Source organism: Drosophila rhopaloa, unplaced genomic scaffold (genome assembly GCF_018152115.1).
Source record: "Drosophila rhopaloa isolate 14029-0021.01 unplaced genomic scaffold, ASM1815211v1 contig_155, whole genome shotgun sequence".
Classification (NCBI taxonomy): domain Eukaryota; kingdom Metazoa; phylum Arthropoda; class Insecta; order Diptera; family Drosophilidae; genus Drosophila; species Drosophila rhopaloa.
This window is the reverse complement of record NW_025335034.1, coordinates 2,223,069-2,247,121: the sequence shown is the minus strand read 5'-3', so window position 1 is coordinate 2,247,121 and position 24,053 is coordinate 2,223,069. Positions and strand designations below refer to the sequence as shown.

The following is a 24,053-nucleotide window of genomic DNA, read 5'->3' as shown; positions in this document are numbered from 1 at the left end:
CGATAATTTTTTCCACATCCTGAACTTTTTAAATTCAACCACTTCTGCATTTGTAAGAGATTACCATGCCTATCTAAAATTTGGATGCCTGGAAATGGGTATTACCAAAAAAACAAAACAAGTTAACTTGTCCCACTAAAAATACTCGTATTGGCTAGATATGCAGTTCACAAATTTAGCCGGGAATTTAAGCTCATTTCCGCATTATCTAATCTTTTAAGCTACATTTTCAGGTATGTACTTTGTTTCAAAAGAATTCAATCAATATCTAAAAGCGATTGATTAGAAAAGTCAGGAAATTGCCATTCACACAAAATCATTTAGAATAATCGATAGTTTAGCTTATTGCATTCTCCATCCCTGGAAACTCCGCGCTTTGGAATTTAATTTAAGCAAACCACTAATAAGTAAGTTTTAAAATCTACGATGGCACAAAAAGTGGTATACGACAAGGATTTCATACACATTACGGCGGATCAAGACGAATTCATCGAACTTAATCAGAATTTAATGGAGCTCAAGGATGAGGAGAGCTCATCTGAGGATGAGAAGAGCAACGACGCTTTGGTAATCGAAGAGGATGAGCCTTCAGTTCAGGATTCCAATGGGACCCAAGGAGACTTCGCCGTTTTGATGGCGGCCATTGAGACTTGCACAGCACAAGAAGGAGATCCATCCGGTGACTCTTGTTCCCCACAAATCGAATCTGCAGTTCACAATCGGGAAGATGTCCCAGTTGCACAGGCAAATGGATTGTTTGCACAACACGTTGACAATTTGGAGCTAAGCGCTCACGTCCAAACCATCCTCAGTCCTGAATCTGTTGAATATAATGAAGAAGTGTCTCAAGTTTCTCGGCTAATCCACTTCCCCAGACAGGACATTGTCTTCCAGGCCTACTCGCCACCTTCGGTACCCGGCGTGCGGACGAGCCATGGCGATCGTTGCAACCACACCCTGCCGGATTTATTCTGGTTGGATATGACCGAGGTGGCCTGCACCCTGCTGAATTCGGCGGCTGCGCAACTGGAACCCCCTGTCCACGTAGACGAGGAAACGGTGCGATGCATTGCCCAGGGTCTGTACACGGCCATGGACTTTACGACCGAGATGGAATCTCCCCTGATCGGACGCAGGGGCATCGGCCGCCTGGTGGCTGCCATAATCCTGGACAGGCAGACGGGGATCCTTTTGGCGTACGCTGTGGCCCAATTGGTGCCCCAGGCTCTGATCGACGGCAGCACTGGGAATGTGGTGGGCATGATGCTCCATCAGGTAACTCGCGGATTCGGCATCAACGACAACTGCCGCAGAATCATCACCGAAAATACTGGATCAGTACTCTTGGTGGTCAACCAAATTCCAAATTAAAATTTTAAGCATCCTCTTTAAGGAATTTTTAACATGAAAACAAATACGGCTTACATTAGATAAGCTCATTGCCAAAAGTGTTACTTCGATTAATATACATTTCTTTTAACTAAAAGCTATTCAGTTTTAAAATTATTGAACTTTTAAGTTTTAAAATGATTTAATTTTAGAGCATTCTGCATTCAGAACAATATGTCCATAACAGACCCTAATATATTTATTGACTTTAATTTTATTTTGTGCCGTATTCTTTTTTATAACTTAATTTTTTCATTTTTACTTTAAGAAGTGGTTGTATCAGAAAAGTATATTGCTGAATGTCTTAATTTTGTATAGTTTTAAGAATATTTCTGAATAGCTAATTAATATACTTTACCTACACGATAAAAAATAACTTTTCTAATTTTATACTTACCATAAAACCCCGAAAGTGGTTTACCATATATGTATGTTGATTCGTTGAAAAGATCTCGTTAAGTTATTCAATTTTATTATTTTATTGTATGTAATGCAATAAATTTGTCAGTTAAAGTTTCACATAGTTCTTAGTTTCGTTTACATATGTATGTGTAAGTATTTTTTTCGTTATTAGTCGGTACTTAACAATAAACTTTGCTATATCATGAGTACACGTGAGTTCGAGTGTCTGTCTTTAAAAAGTAATGTCCTCACCTCGCTTCGATTCGGGACGTTTGCGTGTAATGCGATTTATTTACAAATAGTCGGGGTGTTGATAATTACACGTATGGCGTCTATACGTTAATCGAGTTGATGAAAAACACTTAAGAGCTTAGAAATGTATTTTGATTTCGATTTGTATAGTACTTGCTATGGTCATATACGCCGCTTAATTCTAACAAAGTTTCATTGTTCAACATTCAGTTTTATGGGCTGTCCAATGGGTTGTTGGTGGCTTTTTGGCGGGAAAATAAAAGGCTGAAAGTTAAGTAGCGGGGGTTGAGTGGGAGGCTGCCTCAAAGGCGGTTAGCCGCAGACCGCGAGCATTTGATGCATGCAATCGGGAATGTGTTAATTGTCCACACCCGTGAAAGGAATCCCTGTTAAATGAACCCTCTTCCGCCCTCCCCCGCTGCAATATATTGACCGCAGAAATTTATTTCCGTGGCTTTTTTTCTCGCCCATCAGCGGAGTGTGTTTGCTCACAGCTGCTTGCGGTTAACTTGGCCCGGGATCAATTTGTTAAACGCTCAAAGGCAGGCGCATCAAGTATACGCAGGGTGTGACAACCGGCGCCTTGGGACAGTCGCACACATAATTAATGCCGCTTTGAGGGCATTGTTTGAGTGGGAGAATGCGTGTGTGTGTGGCATGCACCTAATTGCAATTAAGTTGACGCTGCAGCCTCGATTTTTACGTAAGGACAGAGACAACTTTAATTAATTTCAGACGATTTTTATGGGATTTGCCGTGGATTGGGCAAGTGTGTGTAATTAAAAAGGACGTTAAGTGGATAAATAAATACGAGCCGGGCCTGCGGGTTCGCGCTGCACACGCTGTTTACATTTTGTCCGTTTGATTTCGCTTTTTATTTCTTTGGCCGCCTTCCGCCTTTGTCTCCTGCCTGCTATTTATTTGTTTATTTTATATATTTATTTGTATCGTTTAAATGCAATTCATTAGTGTTTGGAATACGTCTCTGGTTGGATTCTGCCATTTATATTATTTGTATATTCAATTAATTTACATTTTTGTTGAACGATTTCGCAATAGAGTTATATACAGTTCGCGAGTCAGTCCGCTCAATTCAATAAATTTACGTTCGTTATCAATTAAATTGTTTTTGTTTGCTTTTCTGTTGTGTTCTGCTGGATGTCCATTCCGATCAATGCATGTATTTGCTATAATTTTTTGTTCCTTACGCAATTATTTACTTTATGAATTTTGTTTTTCCCGCATGTTTCGAGCTTGTTCGTGAGATAAGAGCACATAAAATAGAGTTCCATAAATTGGCTATGCAAATGTTTACGATGTCGCACACATATCGGACAGTTCATATTTGTGGGTGTTCTGTTTGCCAAAGATAATGTTAAGTAAACTCCTTGGAAATCATAGAAAACTTCTCTGATCCTTGGGACGGCCAATTCGAGGGTATACAATTTTAGGTGAATTTATTGGCAATGAAAGTTAGATATTTTTCGAAACGAGGTCACCGGCCAGAGTGCAGTATTTGCTAAAAATAATAAATATTCAAACTGACCGGCATCCGGGAGTGAGAGAGAGGAGAAACTGTGCGAAAAGTGCGGCAGATATGGCTAATTGAAAAGTTCAGCATGTCGCCACATAGGAAGGAGACTGCCAATGTTGTCCCAGACTCAAATTGCCATGCAAATGCATTCGAGTTGAATTTTTCCAAAAACGCATTCGTTTGATGGCAGAAATTTCCCAGAACCCCCTTTCCCCTTCCTTCCCGGTTCGTCCATTCGGTCCGAATGGATTCAGGATATCGATGCAATTTCATAGCGGACTGCATAAATATTTACGGTTATGCATTTATGCAAACTTACTCGGTATTTTCCACAAAACAGAGGCCCCCGAATCCGAACCGAAAACCTAAACAAAAACTACATAACAAAAATCAGTTAGGAGTCTGCCTAAGACTAGGGGCTTACTAACTATTTCGCTTATAGCCGGTAGAACTTACGATTAGCTGGGGCTCGGGGTTCTCGAAACTGCCTGCGGTAATCCGGGGATTACTGACTCATCCTCTATATGTATTGGTTATTAGTTAGTGGATAAAATCAACTAGCTTACAACATGCACTCGATTATTACGTTTAATCTCTCTTTTCTCGTCGTTTTTACTATTTCGGTCTATCAAATTAATTTGGTTTTATACTTTTTACGTTGGCAGAGTGTTGGGATTCCCATATTCTCAGTTTGTAGTAGCTGCTGTGTTTCCTGTCCTTCAGTTTGGCTGGGAGGCAGTGACATGTCATGTGCGGTGGCCCACTCCGATGATAATCACGCTGAGTAGGAGTGCCAGGATGCTGAGGGCGTAGGCCCGGGTGGTGGCTGCCGACGAGGTGACCGCCGAGGCCGACGATTCGCCTAGGAAAATTCAGAGGAAAAATTCAAACATTACGGCAATTTGTCAACTCTGCACAGTAAAAAATTATATGACAAATTTTAGATGCTCTATGAATTAGACTTCATTATTAATTGTAATAATGTCTTTTTTAATTAGTGAATGTATAGAATTAAAAATCAAGCTTTATTTGAATGGGGTCAAACTTTAAGGTATTCTGCAAATTCGTTCTTTAATTTAATCCGGTGTTCTTTTAAGAGAGAATAGCAAGCTACAAGCTTGGAATAAGTTTTATGAACATTCAAAGCTAAAAAACTGTTTTTATGGGCAAAATAAATGTAATGCATTATGTATATATTTTTAATAAAACACTTTGATGGCAAGATTTAATTTTTATAGTTAATTATTATTTATTTATAAGTTAGTCAGCTATATTTTCAGCATATTTATAAAAACCATTTTCCTTGTAAATTATTTATTAATTTAATTTAAATTCAAAAATGTCGTCTCAGACTTGATGTTTAGTTAGAATGTGAGGGTAACACTTCTGTTCGACTTAAATTCCTATAATATTGGTATTATTTTTTTTCGAGAAAACTTCCGCCCTGAAACTTACCATTTATTATGTTCAGCGTTACGGTCGCACTGGGGCTATTCGACGGGTTACATGTGTAATTGCCAGTATCGCGCTTCTTGGCCGACTCGATGATTAATGAGCCAATCTGCAGAAGGAGAACAACACAGGCATATATATTTACAGATTCAAGAGCCCAAGAAAAAGTTTGGAAAAGAAAATGATAAAGATAAACACAGGCAGTTTTCATTCGGACATGGGGACACGTATTCCAAATATTGGGCATGTGCCGGAACTGACTTTTTGCGCCGTGGCCGGGCACAAAGTTATGGCCAGGCAATTAGGCGAAATGCGACAAAACTGAAACTTTTGCGCAACAACATTATAATATTTTTGCTTGGCAGCAGCAGCCAAGAATCCATTGGAAATTGAGAGTAATTAAATTAAAATCAACAAGGGAGTCTTTGGGCCTTGGCCAAGTGCAAGATGCTTTGAATTACATAGAAAGAAAATATTCTGAATATCTTGAAAACATTATGACTATTCAAATATATTGAAACAATTAATAATACATTTGGAGTTTGGGTAAAAAAATTAATAAAACATTTAAAATAAAATACACAAAAATGATTGAAGCCTTACAAGATAAAAAAGTTTACGTTCCTTTTCGTGCTTTTACAAAAATTAGTAATATTATGAACTCTTCAAATGTTAACCAAATTAAAATTGATTAGATAACTGCAAAATATTTTCTATGAATTGTTTTGCTATTCGTCTATAGCATTTTAAAATTTGCATATTTTCATTTGAAAACCTTTTAAAACTTAAAATATATTTACAAATAATTGTTAAACATAGAACAGAACTTAATTTAGTTTTTTCGCTTGGAAAATTAAAAGATTAGACACTAATTACTTAACTGTTGTTCAACTTAGTGAAAACAAAACCATCCTAATTATATAAAATCAAAATTAGTTAACATATATCGTTTTTGTTCAAGAATACAATAATTAATTAAAACTTTTAAAATCTACTTTTGTAAAATATAAACTTTTTTCATCATTAGCTGGGGATTTCCCGCTGTGCACTTACCGTGCTCTGGCCTTCGCCAGAGGCCTCCGGCAGGTTGGGATCCAGTTGCGTGCGGTGGCGGCGGGAGTCGGCCGCCAGTTGCTCGGCGCCGTGGTACCACATGATGAACGTGGGCGGCTCCAAGGCGCCGCGCACGATGCAGCGGAGCACCACGTTGCTGCCCGCCTTCACGTAGCGGTCCGGTTCTCCCAGGATCTCCGTGCGGGGAACTGCAGGAAGCGGAAGAGAAGGAGGGGGAGATGGGGCATAAGTGGAAGTGGCAAATTCGACGCTCGAAAATTGTGTCATTTCGCTAATCTATTGAATTAACAGCTGCGAGTCACGTCGCACACGTAAATCTGGCTGTGGCAGAGCGCCACTCCGCCTCTGAAGAAAATCCACTTTTCAATTTTTCACTTACTGATTCCAGCATGAACTACACCCCACATGTCCTGTACCCGGCACCCGGGTGATTTTTTGGCCAACAGACACGCACATGCATAACAAACTAAAAGTTGTGTCAAACAAAAATGGAAGAAAAGCAACAAAAAAGGCGGCGAATAAAAAGCACACAAACGAACAAGTTGGAAATGTTGGCGCATACATTTTCACACGACCTTCCCTCCGCCAGGCATCACCACCCCACTATCCCTCTCCTCTCGAAGACTGGGCGTCTTCATTTGCCAGGACAACGTGGAGCGACGTGAGCTTTGAAATTTGACAAAATCACGTATACGCCGAGTTTTCACTGCTGTTACACAAAAATGTGCAAAATGAGTGCGCCGAGAATTTACACAAAATGCCCAACTATGCCCCAGAGTATCTGTGTTGGATTTCACTAGTGTTAGAGTGTGCGAGTGTATCTATGTGTGAGCCACGCTCTGGTTTGACACCAAACTGTGTCAGCTTGTCAAAATCGTCATGTTGTTGCATGTTAGTTTTCCAGCTGCTTGACTGGAGATTCGCGACACAGCAGAAAAAAAAAACTAGGAAAAAATATAGTATAGCAGCTGAAGCAGCAGCAAGTGCAATGTTATTAGCAACCGTTCCACTTTATCATCCACGCAACTTGACTCTGGGGATATCACCGCCCGGCGAGAGAATAATTTTCCAGTCTGCAAATTGTAACACGCATGTGGCAATAATTAAGTATACGAAGAGTGGGAATGTGGTAATTAAAATAAGCAGAATTAGAATTCATTTACCAAACTACATTGGTGTGTACAAGCTGCTATTCGAACACGCTACCTTTTTGCATCAGCTAATATACAGTTGAATTTTCATATCTGGTAATCCATAATTTTAAATAATAAAATATAATTAATTTTTTTTGAAAATTAATCTTGGATATGTTCTAATTTCCTTTTGAAAATAAAATTATTATAAAGGTATTTCATTAAAAAAAGCGATAATTTTCGTATTTTAATTTTGTAAAAATTTTAAGAAAAGTTTAATTTTTATTAAATTTCTTGTTTGTTTTCTTTGAATACCAATAAGATAATTATAATTGATCTGTGCTTGCTGAATATAAAGAAAAGACATTGAAACCCATTAACAACCTCAATTCACTAATTAAATGCTTATCGTGTATACACATTTTCAAATTAATTTCATTAAATACATCGATTCCCGAACTATTATTCTCATTCCTTAGAAATAATTCTGAAAAGAAAAGAAGCTGAATGAAAACCGCAGAAACCCAAAAACTTTGCGAGCAAACTAAAGTTGACCACACTTTCAGCTAATTCTCCGTGCACAAAGGACTCAGCAGACCGAAGGGCCATGGAATTGGTTAAGAGTGTCAAGCGAATTGCAGCAACTTAAATTAATTGAGTTTATGGCGAAATGCTTTTAGGGAAATTAGTTGAGGGGAGGTGCGCAAACATCACAGGGAATATTGTCACTTTTGATGGTGAGATAAAATGCGCTTCCAAAAAAAAAATAATAAAACCAAAAGAAAACCCCAAAATTGGCTTTGGCCATACAAGATTAGCAGCAAATTAAATAAGCAGACCGAGCCAGTCAAGAATGAATACGAAAGCAGGCCGGGAGTGAAAAGCTCAAGCCCAGGAGATGAGATGAGCTGAGCAGAAAAGGAATCTCATAAAACCAAATCTAGTTTGTCGTTCAATGATGTAGAAAAAAATATATTCATTCATTCGGCATTCATGTGAGCGTGGCCACCGTGGGTGTGAATACGTTTTTCAGCGTGAAAAGCTCTGCCATGAATTCGGATAATAAATATAAATCTATACCCGGGAAAAGTTTAAAAGATTATTACATAAGTTTGCAGCTAAGCAGACTTGATGTTTTTCGGGGCATTAACAACGATTTGGCTCCATTGTGCTGCCCATTTCAGTGACCTAGAAACTTGAGTAAATGAACCAAAACCAAAGAAACTGACATTTTAACCAGCAACAAAGCAAACAAGAATCTTTTTCCAGCTTCCCCTGCCGCTGTTAACATAACAAATTGACCGAAAACTACGAGCCTATTACCCCGACTTTGGCTCAGCATCCGAATATGGCCCAGAAATCAAGCAGCAGGCAGGCAAAGGCCAAAGCCTCAACATAAAATCCATTGCCAAAGACTCGGAATCGAATTCATTCAGCGCCAACGGGGGGTGGTGGGTCAAGGCGGATGGTTTGGGTTGCTTTAGGGCGGTGGGTTGTAGGCGGTGGGTGGTGCAAAAATCGACAACATGCAAAGGGAGTTTTAGCCGTTTGCACAGACAAAACGATGCAATAAATACAAATTACATGGCAAGGGCACAAAATCAGCCAGGCAGCGCGACACCAAAAGGAGAGTGGGAAAACGGGTGGGAAAAACTGGCAGGAAAAACTGCAAAGGGGTGGCCAAGGGGCGGGGGCGAATAGGTGCTGCCGATAATGGTTATGGCCAGCTGAATTGGGAGAAAAGGAGCAAGGAACAGGAAGGACCACGCACACCCAAATTCAACTTCAAACAAACAAAGGCCGATTGGACCACGACAGGGAAATGGAAATGGATGAAGGCCAAACGACTGCAAATAATGGTTATGCAGAAAGAGACAGCGAATCGGGGCGAGAAAGAGACGGATCGCCGAATCCCTGCTGGGCATGAATAGAAATCCTTTATGCTTAAACTTGTCGTTAGATTAACGCAAATGTGGCCGCGCATACAAAATTCAGCTCTACGAATATTTTTGGCTCCAGATGGATACCTGTTGGGTGCCACGCCCTACGCCCATTCCTGATATTTCTAAGAAAACACTTAACAAATTTATAAGATTTAAAAAAATAAAGTCGATTAAGAACATTGTTAACTGCAATTTAACAACAAAAATGTCTATCTATCTTTAATGAAGTTTTGGTTTCTCTAGATATTTTTTTTATTATATATAATATTTCCGCACAAACTTTAAGACTTCTTTTAAATTTATGGTAAAATAAAAAAAAAACAATTTTAAGTACAATTTCAGAAATCCATTGTGATTTTTATTCCAAGTGCACACGCACACATGATGTTTTGGCATACATGCGCAAGTGTTTAGCATACAAATTAGCTGAGCCGGAAATGCGAAAATCACTTTTTGGCAACACCATTATCCAGTCTATTGCCCTAGCCCTCTTTTTCCCTCCTTTCTTTGCTCCCTTCTCAGCATGTGTCCTTTTTTGCCAGCAGCTCCTTGGGCTGGATCTCCATAAAACCAAAGTGTTAGTTGGATAAAAGAAAATTCAATTTGTTGGCTTCAAATGCAAATTGACTTTTTACTTTCACTGCCTTGCGCTCTCCTTTTCGTTGCTATGTGAGCCGGGCTAAATTGACCTTAAATTGTCAAAGAATTTGAAATGATGGTGTAATTCCCGGCAAGAATTGTTTGCCCAGCCCGAAGGCAGTGTTTTTTTGCCAACGAATTCCGGTGTGCAACAAACCTCAACCGCAAAGCGGACAGATATTCGGGTAGAGTTGCAACAGCAATCGTTTCAAATGAATGCATCCGTGTCATAGATAAAATCCGAAATCCAATACCCGTGGCCAAAAAATATTCGCACTGATTTCTGTGTCGTAGCCCCAAGCAATGCGGTTGTTATTGTGCGCCCAGATAAATAATGTGAGCCTGGAAATTTCATATCAATTACAGGCCCACACAACCTCCGATGCCCTCGACTGACATTTACATTGTTCATTTGGCCTGCTGCTGCTGTTTCTTCCGGTATGCAAACATGAAATTTAATTAACTTTTTGCTCAGTGCTCGGTGTGTGTCTGTGAAACCAAAACGAAACCAGAACCCAGTACGTAAAAGTTTTCTCGTTAAAAAACTTGACCAACCAAAGAAATTTTCCGTCTGTTGGTGCGAGTGTTCGCTCTCCTTTCCTTTTTTTTTATCATTTCAATGGGCAATGGTCAGCAGCCGCAATTTGAATGCAATTTAGTGAGTAATTTGAAATGCAGTAGCCGCATGAAACATGCAAAGATCTCGGCCCATGTGTGGCCCTGCCCTTTGTAAGAGGGCTGGAAAGTTTTCGCATTTGCTGCCGCTTGACCTTTGCCCTTGCCGCCCGCAAATTACACGCTCCAACTCACTTGCAGCCCAGTGTCTGAGTGCGAACTTGTATTCATAAGCACGAGCATTCCATTTTCACGGTCTTGGCCCTGACTTACCCACAACTTGCAGCTGAACACGCGCGCTGACTTTGGGCTCCGTGGAGACCTGGCACTCGTAGGATCCGGCATCCCGGGCCTGGACATACTTGATCTGCAGGGTCCAGTACTTGTCCGGCTGCTTGATGGCCAGGAATCGCTGGTCGGCTATGAAGACGGCCCTAAAAGAAAGATGGGAAATTGGCATTAGTAATAAATTGCAACATATATAAACAGTTATCGAATTTATGAGTTAGAAAAAGCATTTAAGCAATCTGCAAGTTGTAACCACTGTTATTGCATTCAATTAAACATGTCCGTATTTAATTCTTTAATATGAAAGTTTATAAGGAGCTTTGGTATTTTTGCAATGTTATTTTTTCTTAAATTATAATTAATTGCTTTGAATTTAAAATGTTTTTACAAAAACATTGAAGGTACGGCTCAAAGAGAAACTATTTATGCAATTTAATAATTGCAATACAACTTTGTAATCACTATGCAAACTATGTTTAAAAGTCTAGCTGAAGGAGATCTCACCAAGTTTATTAGTTGCAAAAGAAGATAGCTTTTTTTAAAGTTTTATAGTAAACAGTAAGTCAGATCTTGTACTCTTATTTATGTGAACATATTTATACCCGTTACTCGTAGAGTAAAAGGGTATATTGTATTCGTGCAAAAGTATGTAACAGCTAGAAGGAAGCGTTTCCGACCCTATAAAGTATATATATTCTTGATCAGGGTCACTAGCCGAGTCGATATAGCCATGTCCGTCTGTCCATCTGTCCGTCTGTCTGTCTGTCCGTCTGTCCGTCCGTATGAACGCTGAGATCTCGGAAACTATAAAAGCTAGAAGATTGGCATTTTGCATGCAGATTCTAGGAGTTCCTACGCAGCGCAAGTTTGTTTCAAAAAGGTGCCACGCCCCCTTTAACGCCCACAATCGCTTATATACGATTTTAAAAATTTAAATATTTCGGAAAAGTAAAAATGCAGTTTTATTGTGTTTATCAATACCTATCGAAATGTAGAAAAAATTTTTCAAATCGGACCATTCGTTAAAAAGTTATGCGTGATCAAAGTTTCTATCTCCATCTCCCTCGCACTCCCTTTACCTGAGTAACGGGTATCTGATAGTCGGGGCACCCGACTATAGCGTTCACTCTTGTTTTTATTCATGTGCAGTATTCTTACAATGTTTATTAACATTAAAAAAAAATATCTTATTTTGTCCTTAAATAGTTAAATTTAATTTAAAAGGTTCCTACAGAAAAAATTTTAAAATACGGATAAAATAAGCAACAGCTAGTGCTTATTATGGTATTTATTATATGAAATACAACTTTTATAATCAGAATTCAAACTATGCCTAAAAGCTTAGCTGAATATTGTTTCAAGATTGACTAGGAGAACTGAGCCACACCATTATTACTTGTTTGAAAACTCCATTCGGACTGACTTTGGGCGCACATACAGCATAAATTCTAAACAAACGAACAATGGCGGCAGACCCACTTAGTCGAGTCCTCGCTAAGTCCGCTACTAATGGCCACTCAAAAGACACTCAAAGTTATTTAGTTGCGGCATTTAAGCGGCAACTGGCGAAGGAGGCGGCAGAGGGCGGGGCGGGGCGGAAAGAGTTGACAACAAAGTTGCGTGTTTGGGGCAGGCAGCATGCAAATGTTTTTGTTGGGGGAAACTCAGTAGTAAAATAAGTTGCGTTTAATGTCATTGTTGCAGTATTTTTGTTCCTTCTTCCTTGTTGAGCCTCTACAACCGTTTTGCACCCCTCTTGATCCCCAAATTGGCCCTGCACTTTGCCTAAAGTGCAAAAATGTTTCCGTCATTTGGCTAAAATGCAGCGGAATGGCCACGCCCACTGCACACATGCGTTGACATTGCTTATTATGTGCCCTAAAGCCGACTCTTGGCTTGGACCTTCCCTCCACCCACCCACTCACTAACAAGTTTTGATGCTAAACCCAGATTAGACCCTTGCGTTTTGCACTCGTAAAACTCGACATTTTATGACTTTTGCCATTTCCTCGGTGCCCCGTTTGCACTCCCCCTAAACTGTGCACCCCTCGCTGTATTTCTTATCAAGATTTTGTAGTTACTTTATAATTTTCATTTCATTTTAAAGTTTTCCCAGCTCGCTTGACTCTTCCTGGGCTCTGGGTTTTTTCCTTTCTGGCTGAGTTCTTCGCTGTCCCTTATTTGCCATATATTTCTGTAAAACTCCTTTGCCCCTGTCCCTATTTTGTGGCTTTCTGCGGTCTCTCCGCTCGTTTCTCAAGTGCTGGGGAGTGACCCGATACGGCATAAGTTTCCATCTGCAATTTATTGTTGTGAAAGAAAATTCTGTGTGCCGGTCCTCCTCGCCTTTCTGTGATACCAGCCACTCGGATACTCCGGTTGGTTGGCTCTATGCAAAGAATATTCCTCAAGTGGGCTAATCAAATGGCGACCTTATAGAGATTTTCGGACATATTGAATGGAGTTTTATGGTTTGCAGGGTCTTAGGTGGCCGAAGTGTAATGACTTTAGATTATGTTTGGTATTATCTTAAACAAAGCTTGAAGAAATTACTGACTGTAAGAAGTCGTATGTTGAAATGGATAGATAAGTGAATGGAGTTTTTTTAGAGCATTAATGTCAAATAAATATACTAATTTAAAATGTTAAATATCTTAAGAAAGAAAAATAAATATTTTATGCTAACTAAGCCTTCCTATAATAATAATTTGAACTTATAATTTTTCTTCTTATTAAATTCCACTGAGAAACCCCGTGTGAACTCCATAAAATATTTTGAAGGAAATGTGCTCAAAAGGTGCATAATTTCCGGAGGGACTGTTTGTGAATATGATAGGATGTCCTTTCCCACGACAGTGGGTGCGGACTTTTTCACTTTAACCTCAGACGTATCTGCCATGATTTTCTCCCCTTGTCGGAGAGTTTCATTTCCTTCGCTTCGTTTATCGCATCAGGAGCTTTTGCTGCTGCTTGTTGCGGTTGCCACTCGGAGAATCCCATTAAGAGGAAGCTCATCTCCTGCTGCACATGCAACTCCGGCTATGTGGCACATATCAGGTGTCTGTGTGTGTGTGTTTCTGTGTGCGGAGATAAGAGATAACAAAGTAGCCGAGAAACACCTGGCTGGGTAATTACCCCAACAGCCGCCCAAGGCTACCGACTCCTTTTGCCACCCGACTCGACCAAGTAATCCTTTGTCAGCGGGGACTGGAGGCTATAAATTGAGGAAAGCATGTGTCCAGCGGCAAACAAAGGACGCCATTGCACGTGACATTTATATGATAGTGTAAACACATCATTTGCGCTATTATACAACACACTCGCAGTGGCGCTGGCTAAAAGTTTTTGAAATCTATTCCCATTATGGTTGATATGCCGGGGAACTGCTGGCGAAGGACAAACAGTTGGGGTTTTCTTGTGAGCGGGCAAAAAGAAAACTTTCTAGATAAATGTGACAGAAGACATTGGAGCAGGAAAGAACTCGACGCACACAATCAACTGGCGGCGGAAGCAGCAGATGCAGGAAGACCGACTTGGCCCGAAGGAGGTGGTGGCCAAAAGAGGTGGCCCAAGCGGGGACGGGATCCGAGGACTCTCCTCTGGTGGGCACTGCAGGAAGCAATCAGTAAGGACACTATCTCAGCTAAATTTCAATGCTCGCCACCCAGCAGTGTTTGCCTTCAGCTAGCCAGTCATTCATTCATTCATGCCCAGCCATTCATCCCTGCTCGCACAGATACTCACACACACACTCGGGAATGCCCTCACAGATACTCACATATGGGAGCTACTCCGCCAGGAGGACAAACAGGCTGGCTGTCTTATCTAATGTGAAAGGTTCATTGGTTTTACTTTTCTATCAAAGTAATAAGCTGGAAATGTTTGCCCTGCCCCACTGCATCCCAATGCGCCCCCAAAAGGCAAACGTGGCTAAAACAGAGGAAGGCCGAGATGCACTGGGAGATCATCTAAGGTCCTACAAAATATATATTATCTAAATTTAGAGTTTTCAACTATCTCTGGTCAGATATGATAAAAAAATTAATACTTTTAAGTTTTTACAATGAAAAAATGTGCATTGTAAAACTTAATTAAAAGCCTTGACCACCAAAATAATGTTATCGCCATTAAACAACTATTTTTTTTTTGGAAATATGAAGAAATTTGTATTAACATGTAACGAGTAATACTTTTTATTTCGGCCGATATATACATTTTAATATGAAAGGCACGTTTAAATATTTCTATGTCTTTTTTAAGTGTAAAGGAAAAGACATAGAAAAACAACAACAATCCGAGACGGGGACAGTTTGAAGTAAAGTTTTACTGCTTTGAAAAGGAGGGGGGTGAAAAAATGCAATGAAATTGCACACTTGCGTTTCCGCTTGGCCTGTCATACAGGAAAAACAGCAAAAAGGATATATCCACATCCAACATCCAGCATCCACAAGCTGGAATCATTGATGACACACCTGCATCTCCTGCTCCAGGACACGCAGATTGAAATTGAAAAGGCTCTTCGGAAGCTTCAAAGTTTGTGCTCTTAATTCATTTTGTTATAAATTGTTTTCGTCTCAATTGAATTTACAAAAAAAAAGTAAGGGAATCGAAATGGGCAATCTCTACGGAGTTCTGTGAAAAGGATGATGAAATAAATAAAACGAACGAACAAATCTGTCTTACATTTTGAGAGTTGATAATCCCAAGGGTTAAAAGTTAGCAACTGACTTGGTTATCCAAAAAAAACTAATGGATTGTATTAAAGAATGAAAAACTAATTTTATTTGTAGTTCAATATAAAATGATGTTATGAAAATGTAATTTTTTTGATTTATCAATAGATATTAATTGAATTAGATATTATTATAAATAAAGAAAACTTAAAGCAAATTGGACTCAACTTTTTGAGTTAGAGTAAACAATGATTTTAAAAATGTTTGCATTTTGAATTCTATTTTAAATTCAAGGGTATTATTTGTAGTTCAATATAAAATGATGTTATATAAAAATGTAAATTTTTTGATTTATCAATAGATATTAATTGAATTAGATATTATTATAAATAAAGAAAACTTAAAGCAAATTGGACTCAACTTTTTGAGTTAGAGTAAACAATGATTTTAAAAATGTTTGCATTTTGAATTCTATTTTAAATTCAAGGGTATTATTTGTAGTTCAATATAAAATGATGTTATGAAAATGTAAATTTTTTGATTTATCAATAGATATTAATTGAATTAGATATTATTATAAATATTTAAAGAAAACTTAAAGCAAATTGGATTCAACTTTTTGAGTTAGAGTAACCAATGATCTTAAAAAAGTTTGCAATTTGAATTCTATTATAAATTCAAGGTATGGTCCAGACATATTTTACTATTTATTACAAAAACAAAACCCTTTTAAATGTTTTTAGTTACTTGGAGCACTTATTATATGATTATCTATAAAGATTAATCTGTTTTTCCTCACAGGGGCATTGATCATTTTAATTTGATGACATAATTTAAATCTTAATTATTTTAATTGGCAAATATCCTTAGTGCTGACTGCCATTAATTATTTTCTTGCGAATGCCTGGAATGTCTCAGACAGAATGGCAATCAGTAAATCACCAACAAAGTTGTATACTTATATCTGTGCGTGCAGACGAATGCAAGAATTACAGTTGAAATTGAGCCAGTATCTCGGTAATTACGCAAATATTTATGCTCGTCAGTAAATTATTACGTTTATAGCACTTGCGCTGTCAATTACGTAAAATAACAAGACTGAGTCCCCGAGGAAGTCGAGCATGCACAACGACATTAACGACTCTGAATGGGAAGCAGAAAATTGATTTCTAATTGTCAGCAGATACTCGACCTGCCTCGATTTCAATTGCCTGGAAATGAGTTTGTTAATTACCTGTCAACGGTCAAGATGTGTCCATCCCGCAGACGAATCCAGGACACGGATTTGTTGCCCAGCTGCTTGACCTGCGGAAACAAAATGAAGAAATTAATAAATTTATGGGAGTGGCTTTGGGCAAATATATTTATGGTGAGTAATAATTGTGGAGATAGTAATACAAATTTTACAAGCAACTGAATACAAATTGTACAGGCTTAAAAATATCAAATTTATAACCTTGCCCATTCATAACCAAATAATGTTATTATTGGTAAAAAGGCCGACGAAATTAAAGGCATAAATATACTTGGCTGATAATCCCGATCACGAATACATGATTTATAATTTGAAAACGTATGTTTTGAAAGTTACATAGTTTTGCACGCAGGCAGTAAGCCGATTAGTCAACTAGAAGAGGGTATAATTATATCATTGCCGAATGTTAGAATAATGTTTGATTGTTTACGAAATGAAAACCTTTTGCAATTATTGATTATCTTTAACTGAAGCTGCAGTAACTCTGAGAAGGACCTCAAACTGCAGTATAGACTCTCCGCTCCATTAACGATAAGGACAACCTCTGGTGATCAGACGGTGCACACGGGAATTGCTCAACAAGTGGAAGAGGAATGTCAAAGTGCCGCCGCACACACACGAGAGTAAATTACTGCAACCAAATTCAGATTGGGTCAGGAAATGGTAAGTGGGGGCCAGTGGCTTCCCACAGAAACTACATTGAAATGTAATTAAATACCGAAATGAACATGAAACCCGGCCGACAGATGGACAAACGCAGGGAGTCATCGAGGCTCTGAAGCAAAGGCATCCGCATGTTTCAGATATTATCGAAATGTGTCGTAGTTAGTAAATCTAAAATGCATTTATAGGCGCACACACAGCATCATCTCTGTTTGCACTGAAACGATTTTGTCCATTCAACACTTTGGTCCTGGGTTCGGGTTCGGTTTCGCAGTTGGATTTGGGTTTGGTGGTAGGCAGTAGGCTTTCAACTCCTGTAGGGGATCCATTTAATGTTTAGGTGCTGTCACCGCCCTGTAATTCCGTTGTAATGGTCTCATTAGGAGCTCGTTGCATGTGTCGCATTTAATTGGGCCTTCGCCTGGTTGCAGGCGGATTACTAATTTAGTTTTGTGGAAAACTCTGTTTCCAAGATTACTTTTGATTGCATCGACATCGAAAATCAGTCCCCCTCCACTCTAAATTCTAGTCCGCATTCTTTGGCCGGAACAAAATTTAAGCTTCGACAATTACAAATAAGCTGCTGCTTGGAATATTTCAAATAAGCCATTTGTCCCGAAAGGATGTACTCCACCTGATGTCATCGAATGCCCCGACAAGTGAGGCCAATTTGAAAAGAAGCGGACCGAAGAGCAATCTTTGTCTGACTTCTGTCCTTGTCCTTGTCTCCGTTCCCGTTCCCAATCCCTTTCCCTGTCCCATTCCAGTCTCCTTTTGTGCCTGGCCTCCTGTCTCCTGGCTAAGAGGACTCACTCAACTGTGGCACTTAATGCAGCATTTGAACAGAGAATGAAATGAAAGGCTCCCGGAGAATGGAGAATGGAGAACGGCCAAGGGAGCATCGAGCAAACTGGGCGTGTCATCCTGGACGGGCATAAAGTGTAAAGCCAACGACGAGTAATTGACGAAAATTGAGATGCGAGCCTTATACTTTTCATTCCTGGATCGGGAAATAATGGCTGTGTTGGAGGTTGGAGGTCGGAGGTCGGACAGCCTACTAGGCTGTCGACTGCTGAACTCTGTGGAGGGGCACTTAATTGACCATGACAACAAGATATTACCATTGCTCAGCTGGAAAATTACAGAACACAGGCTGCACGGACACCCCATTATGTATTAAATATTTCAGCGGCGATTAATGCGAATTTTCCACTGCTTTGTTCTTTGTAGGGAATTTGAGCTCTCGAATTAGTGTGTTTTGGGAATGAGTTTGTATTTAAACTCCTCTAAGATGACTTGGTAAACTGAATAAATTTATCTTAAATTTAATGCTTGTGTTTGTGTTTGTGTAAGAAGGAATTATGTGTTTTACATTTTTCAAATTCAACCCCAAGCAATGTTCGAGGCCATATTTAGTTGCTATTAAAAACAATAATTTCATTTTTGCTGGCAACCTTAAAATGTTCTGTTTATTTTTCAGCTTAGGATCTAAGCAATGGATGAGCGAATGTCAAATACTTTAATCCCTGGTTCAATGCCTAAATTAAATAAATACTAAATAATTAGCACAGATTTTCCATTGGCAAAAGAGTCACGTAACGTGGCTGACCTCGACACCAAAGTCTTGGCCCCGATTGCGATTGCCATAAAACTAATTTGTTGAAATTTAATTTTCAGTTTTCGCTTATGCTAAATAAAATATTTACCACTTGTAAGCAAACAATTTGCCTGGCTGCGTGCCAGGGGCGTTTTCCATTTCCCCGCGCCATGGTCAGGCCATGGCATTTCCCCCAGATCTTCCTTCTGGCCCTTAAAAACCTGCACAAACAATGAAAAGCGTGTGAGAAATCGCCCGAGAGAGTCTTGGCCACGTTTGCTTGGCATTTGTTTTTGAGCCTTGCATTAAATACCCAGGTTGCGGTCACACCTCGTCCTCGTCCCCGTCCCTCCAAAACGTTCCGGGCATCCAACAAATATTTGCGCAATAAAATTTAATGTGTTTTCTATTAGGACCCCGACCAGGTAACGCTGATGAGGGCAGCCACAACAACAATAATTACAAATAAAAACACGCACGCACCTCCACTAAATAGCACGCAACTTTGTTCAGAAATATACAGGTGGTATTCCACAACTTGAACTAAGTGTGTGAAAACTGGCCACAACTTTTTTTGCGTTCTTACTACCAATACAAAAAAAATATTTTACAAAATTAGTTACAAGATCGAGATTATATTAATTTTTTTTTTTTAATTTTAATTCTTATAAAATCGAGTTTAAAATTATCTTTTTTTTTGTGTAATAATGATGTTAAAAAATAAAAGGAAGTTTACATAAGGTAATAAGGTGTTCCTTAAACTCTTATTTATAATTGTGTATTATGTATCTGTCTGCATATATAATATTTGACTCTGCATCAAATGCTTAATAAATTGAATATAGATTATCATTTTAAAAAAATGTATTCTATGATAATTCTTGTAATTAAAGACCACATGCAAATTTTTACGATTTATTATCAAATTAAAAACGAACCTTATATTTTTCGTCTAGCACAATTAACTAAAACTCTTGCGATTGGCAATATTTTTACTTTATGTATCAGACAGTTTTAACGCTCTGTTTAGTTAGAGGGAAATAATAATTTAATGGGCTAAATTTGAGCTAGAGAAGTTCGACTGTATGCGCAATAAAAAGGGAAATAAAGAAGGAATTATGAATGTATTTTTCTGCTAGTTTAGCTTGTTTGGCCTGGGAAATTGAGATGGGAGATGGAAGATGAAGATTGTTGAGTTGGAGGAGCACTCACCCGACAGGGCAGATACGCGTGGGTCCCGATCTGAGTGGTCACATTGGAGGTGGCGTAGCCATCCAGATAGGGCTCCACGAGTCCCGATGTCGCCGACAGGGCGGATGCCTCCGGCAGAAGCGAGGACACTTGAGCCAGGCTGGAGAATGCGGTCGCCGATGATGGGTCGCCGCTCTCATCAGAACTGATGGAGGCGATGGAGGCTGCCGATGACGACGATGTCCCTGCTCCTCCTCCTCCTCCTCCTCCTGCTCCTGCTCCGGATCCTGCTCCTGATCCCATCCCCACAGCCGCCTCCGCCGACGTCTGTGTGTGTGATGCTGAAATTGATTTGAGGGCAGCCCACAGAAACGGGAGAAAAAGTAAGAGAAAAGTGGATTTCTTGTTAATCGAAATGACAATTTTGGGCTTCGATTTCACCAAAGCACATGTCACGTACATGGCCCCACTGATGCGGGTGTTTGTGTTCGGGAGACGGGAAGGGGACATTTTGGGGAGGCTGTGTTAGTTGATTGGGCATTAAAGCTGTGGGCAAACATCCAGCTTTAATTTGCATACACATGTATATACATTCAATTTAATTTATTGTTGCAATCAATTGCTTGCATTCAAGTTAGGTGGCTATTTATGTGTAGATGAAAGAACGGATGCAACTTTGAAATGTGAGCAATGGTTACTGAGGAGATATTTATACACAAATTGAAGTTAAATATTTGTATTTACTTAAATATCTAATGATCCAATTGTAGTTGTCCAAGACTTTTCCCTAAATACCGAGTGTCACATACTTTTTTTAAACACCAAATTAAACTTTTTTAACATTCTATTAACTATCAAACATAATTTGGAAAAGTGAAAATAAAAAGAAAACAGAAAATATGGCTACATATTTCTTCTTGTTATATACATTTTGTAAAATTGAATACACCCTTGTAAGTACTTTATGAGAACCAGGCCCCTCTACATAAGCCCTTAAGTTTTTGAAAGTACGGTCGCAGTTCAGTTCTGTTTTGGTCGACTACTTACAGTGGGAAGCCAATGAAATGTATAAGCCATTGTAGACATACTTCTGTAACTAAGATTTATCCACAATTTCACTCACTAAATTATTTGTTCTAACCGCTTTCACATGCACCACAAAAGCAGCAGCGACAACTTAACAACATTAAACGAGAACGTGGCAAGAGAGTGCACGGCGTTAGAGCCAGATCCCCACAAAACCGCCAAGTCAGGAACAGGCGAAGAAGGAGGTCTAACCACACTGGGTTGCCAAGTGGGTGGTGACCGCCCCTGCAACTGATGGGCCATCCTGCGGCTTCCTTCCACATCCGAACATCAGATACACACACGTACTTGTCTGTTTGGCAATCGCCAGTTTTTCGGTCTCAAATTAATCAATGGCGTTTAAGTGGCTGGCGGGGACATCGTCACCATCATGATTTTCGCACCGCTGCAAAGTTTTTTAATGAATGCCGTTCATTAAAATTGATTGTTGTTTGGTGGGCTTAGCATCCGACATCGCCATTTCAGGCCCTTTGGGTCAAATATTGCCCAACGTCGACCGGACGCAGCAATGTCGATGAGTTGGCAGAATGCGGAAGGTCCGCTAAAACGCATGCTATTTGCTGAATTGCCAATTAACTGGCAATTTCGGCTAAAGCGAACCGAAGCTGTCCCCAATATTTCCCCCTCTCCTAACCAAAGCAATTGATTTTATCCGTCTGGACCTTTATTTCTGCCCGTGGTTGAACAACGTTTTCTGTATAATATTATTTTTGGTGGGAGTTTGTCAGCGGGAAAGCGGTTTGCGAGTTTTGACTTTGACATAATTGCGCCTGTCTCTGACAGTTTGAAATTCTTCTCAGACTATAGAAGAGAATTATGAAATTTACACAAGTCGATGGTTCAAATTGACAGATGCGCGGGTGGGAGTAGTAGTCGTTTAAAATCACTGTTTAAACAAACTTTTAAAATGATTATAAGTAGCGAAGGTGAAATCAAAAATATTATATCAGCTTAAAAAATCTCTTAAAAGTATACAATGAATTATATGGTTGAGGTTAGTTTAAGGTAGAACAAATTGAACTTAGTAGATGAACAAAAAGAAGTAGAGTAAAATATGTTTGGATCTAAAAATGCTTAAAGCGGTAAAATATTAAGTTTACTAAAATGTTTTTGTGAAGAACAAGGCATGCAATTTCATTCTAGCTTTATGTCGGAAAAGGGACTTCCGCAAGAGTATAATGAATCTCTGTAGTTAGCTTTCGCAGAGAGGAATAAAACAAGCATATCAGCAATGCTAAATTGAATGACAAGGACATATGCATACGTTAAATCCCTCAAATAGGTACCAGATCCCACATAACCATTGCTGAATTTGTGCTCCAATTAAAACGACGAATGTAGCGTAAAATGATTTCGAGTTTGACAACTTGTACGTCAATTTAATTGGTGCGAGCTCTTGATGGCCAAAAAGGTGGCAGTGACAGTGGCAGTGAGTTCCTGGCGTATGCACAGCTGAAATCAGCAATCATTTCATCTATGCCTATTTTTTGCCTTTCAGGATGGCATATCTGTGCCCTAAACACCCGACTGGGCACTGACAGGGGGGAGGGAGGTGGAAAGCCACGGCAACAGCCGGAAAAAAGGAAAATAGTCAGGGAGCTGGGGAAAAAGGGGCGGTGGGGTCGTAATTGACAAAAGGTTTCATGCATTCAATGCCACTGCCAGGCGCGTTGTCGTCCTCTGACAAATACAGCGCCCAACTGTCGGCTGCTCGACACTCATGGCCAAGTTGCAGGACCGGGCCAGGAGGCCAGAAGGACATGACCGCCGGCAACCCACACTCACACTCACAATCAACGCAATCGACACGCAAAAATTGGAGAGAAGCGCGCTGAAAAGATCAAAGCCGTTCAATTGTCAGTGACGACAGCCGGAGAGGTTCCTCGGATGGGGATGTGGATGTGGATGTGGATGTGGAAGTGGATGTGGCGGGCGTATTTTCGGGGGTGGTGATTTGTCAAAGCAGCGTCCTCAGGGCTACCGCCTCCCTGTTACGCCCAAATGTTTAGCTCAACTTTCATCAAATAAAACAGATGCCAGAAATTCGCTTAGTTTGCATTTCCCCACGAAGCTGTTGATTAACGTGTGTGTGGCGGAAGAAGATGTCGGATCCCAATCAGGGAAACTGAGAAAATGAAAACAAGGACGAACGCAAACTAAGTCGTCTCTATATTGAGTTACTCCTAGTTCAGATTTTTTTATTTCCTAAAAATATCTACGAACTCGATTTTTACATGTTGCGTATCAGTAATGTGAGTTGAACAAAGGAAAATCACGAGTAAGGTTTCTGTAAAAGGGATGGTTTCAGAGTTCCATGTTAGCATTCCTTCAAAACTGTTTTCATCTGGCTCACTGCTTCTCTATGTAACAAAAGTTTAGTTTAGAACTTTATGTTTTGACCAAACATGGATATCTGTGCCGAAATTGGTAAATTATTTGAGGCTAGTCCAATTTGAGATGACCCATATTAATTTGCATTTTTACACGCGAATTTCCATATAAATACATTTGTAAAATATGTCAGGAAAGGACCTTTTTTCATTATTTTATTTTAGTCTTTAAAGATATCATATTTTTATTTACATAAAAAATCAATTTTTTAAATAGAGTAAAATGAGTCTATTTAATTATTTTAAGTCCCTTGTCATAAGAAAAAGTATTTCGATTAGGTTAGGCTAACAATTTCTTCTTATCTCTTTCCTTGTATTTGAAAAGACATAGACAAAACATTAACAGATCTTTAAAGGTTACAAAATGGCACAATTGGTACTATTCTTTTTTAACATTAGAATGAACAAATTATCCTTTTTGATTTTTGTTTTATCATGGTAATTTGGTCTGTCTTTAAACTCACATGGAGATGACAG

At 39.3% G+C, this 24,053-nt stretch overlaps 2 protein-coding genes across 2 annotated transcripts in view; one reads left to right on the top strand and one right to left on the bottom strand.

Moving 5' to 3' along the window:
* The first annotated feature begins 416 nt into the window (after positions 1–416).
* Positions 417–1,424, top strand: LOC108040910. The gene has a single exon (XM_017118574.2). The coding sequence runs from the start codon at positions 427–429 to the stop codon at positions 1,369–1,371; it is 945 nt and encodes a 314-aa protein (XP_016974063.2). The 5' UTR covers positions 417–426; the 3' UTR covers positions 1,372–1,424.
* A 428-nt stretch (positions 1,425–1,852) lies between these two features.
* LOC108043675 (hemicentin-2) overlaps positions 1,853–24,053 on the bottom strand; it is a 71,538-nt gene continuing 49,337 nt past the window's right edge. The window contains exons 3-8 of the mRNA XM_044457051.1: positions 20,122–20,441; positions 16,629–16,699; positions 10,707–10,867; positions 6,083–6,291; positions 5,033–5,138; positions 1,853–4,439 (exon numbers count right to left, since the gene is read on the bottom strand). Of these exons, the coding sequence (XP_044312986.1) occupies positions 4,324–4,439; positions 5,033–5,138; positions 6,083–6,291; positions 10,707–10,867; positions 16,629–16,699; positions 20,122–20,441 (983 nt within the window). The 3' untranslated portion in view covers positions 1,853–4,323. The remainder of the gene's footprint in view (positions 4,440–5,032; positions 5,139–6,082; positions 6,292–10,706; positions 10,868–16,628; positions 16,700–20,121; positions 20,442–24,053) is intronic.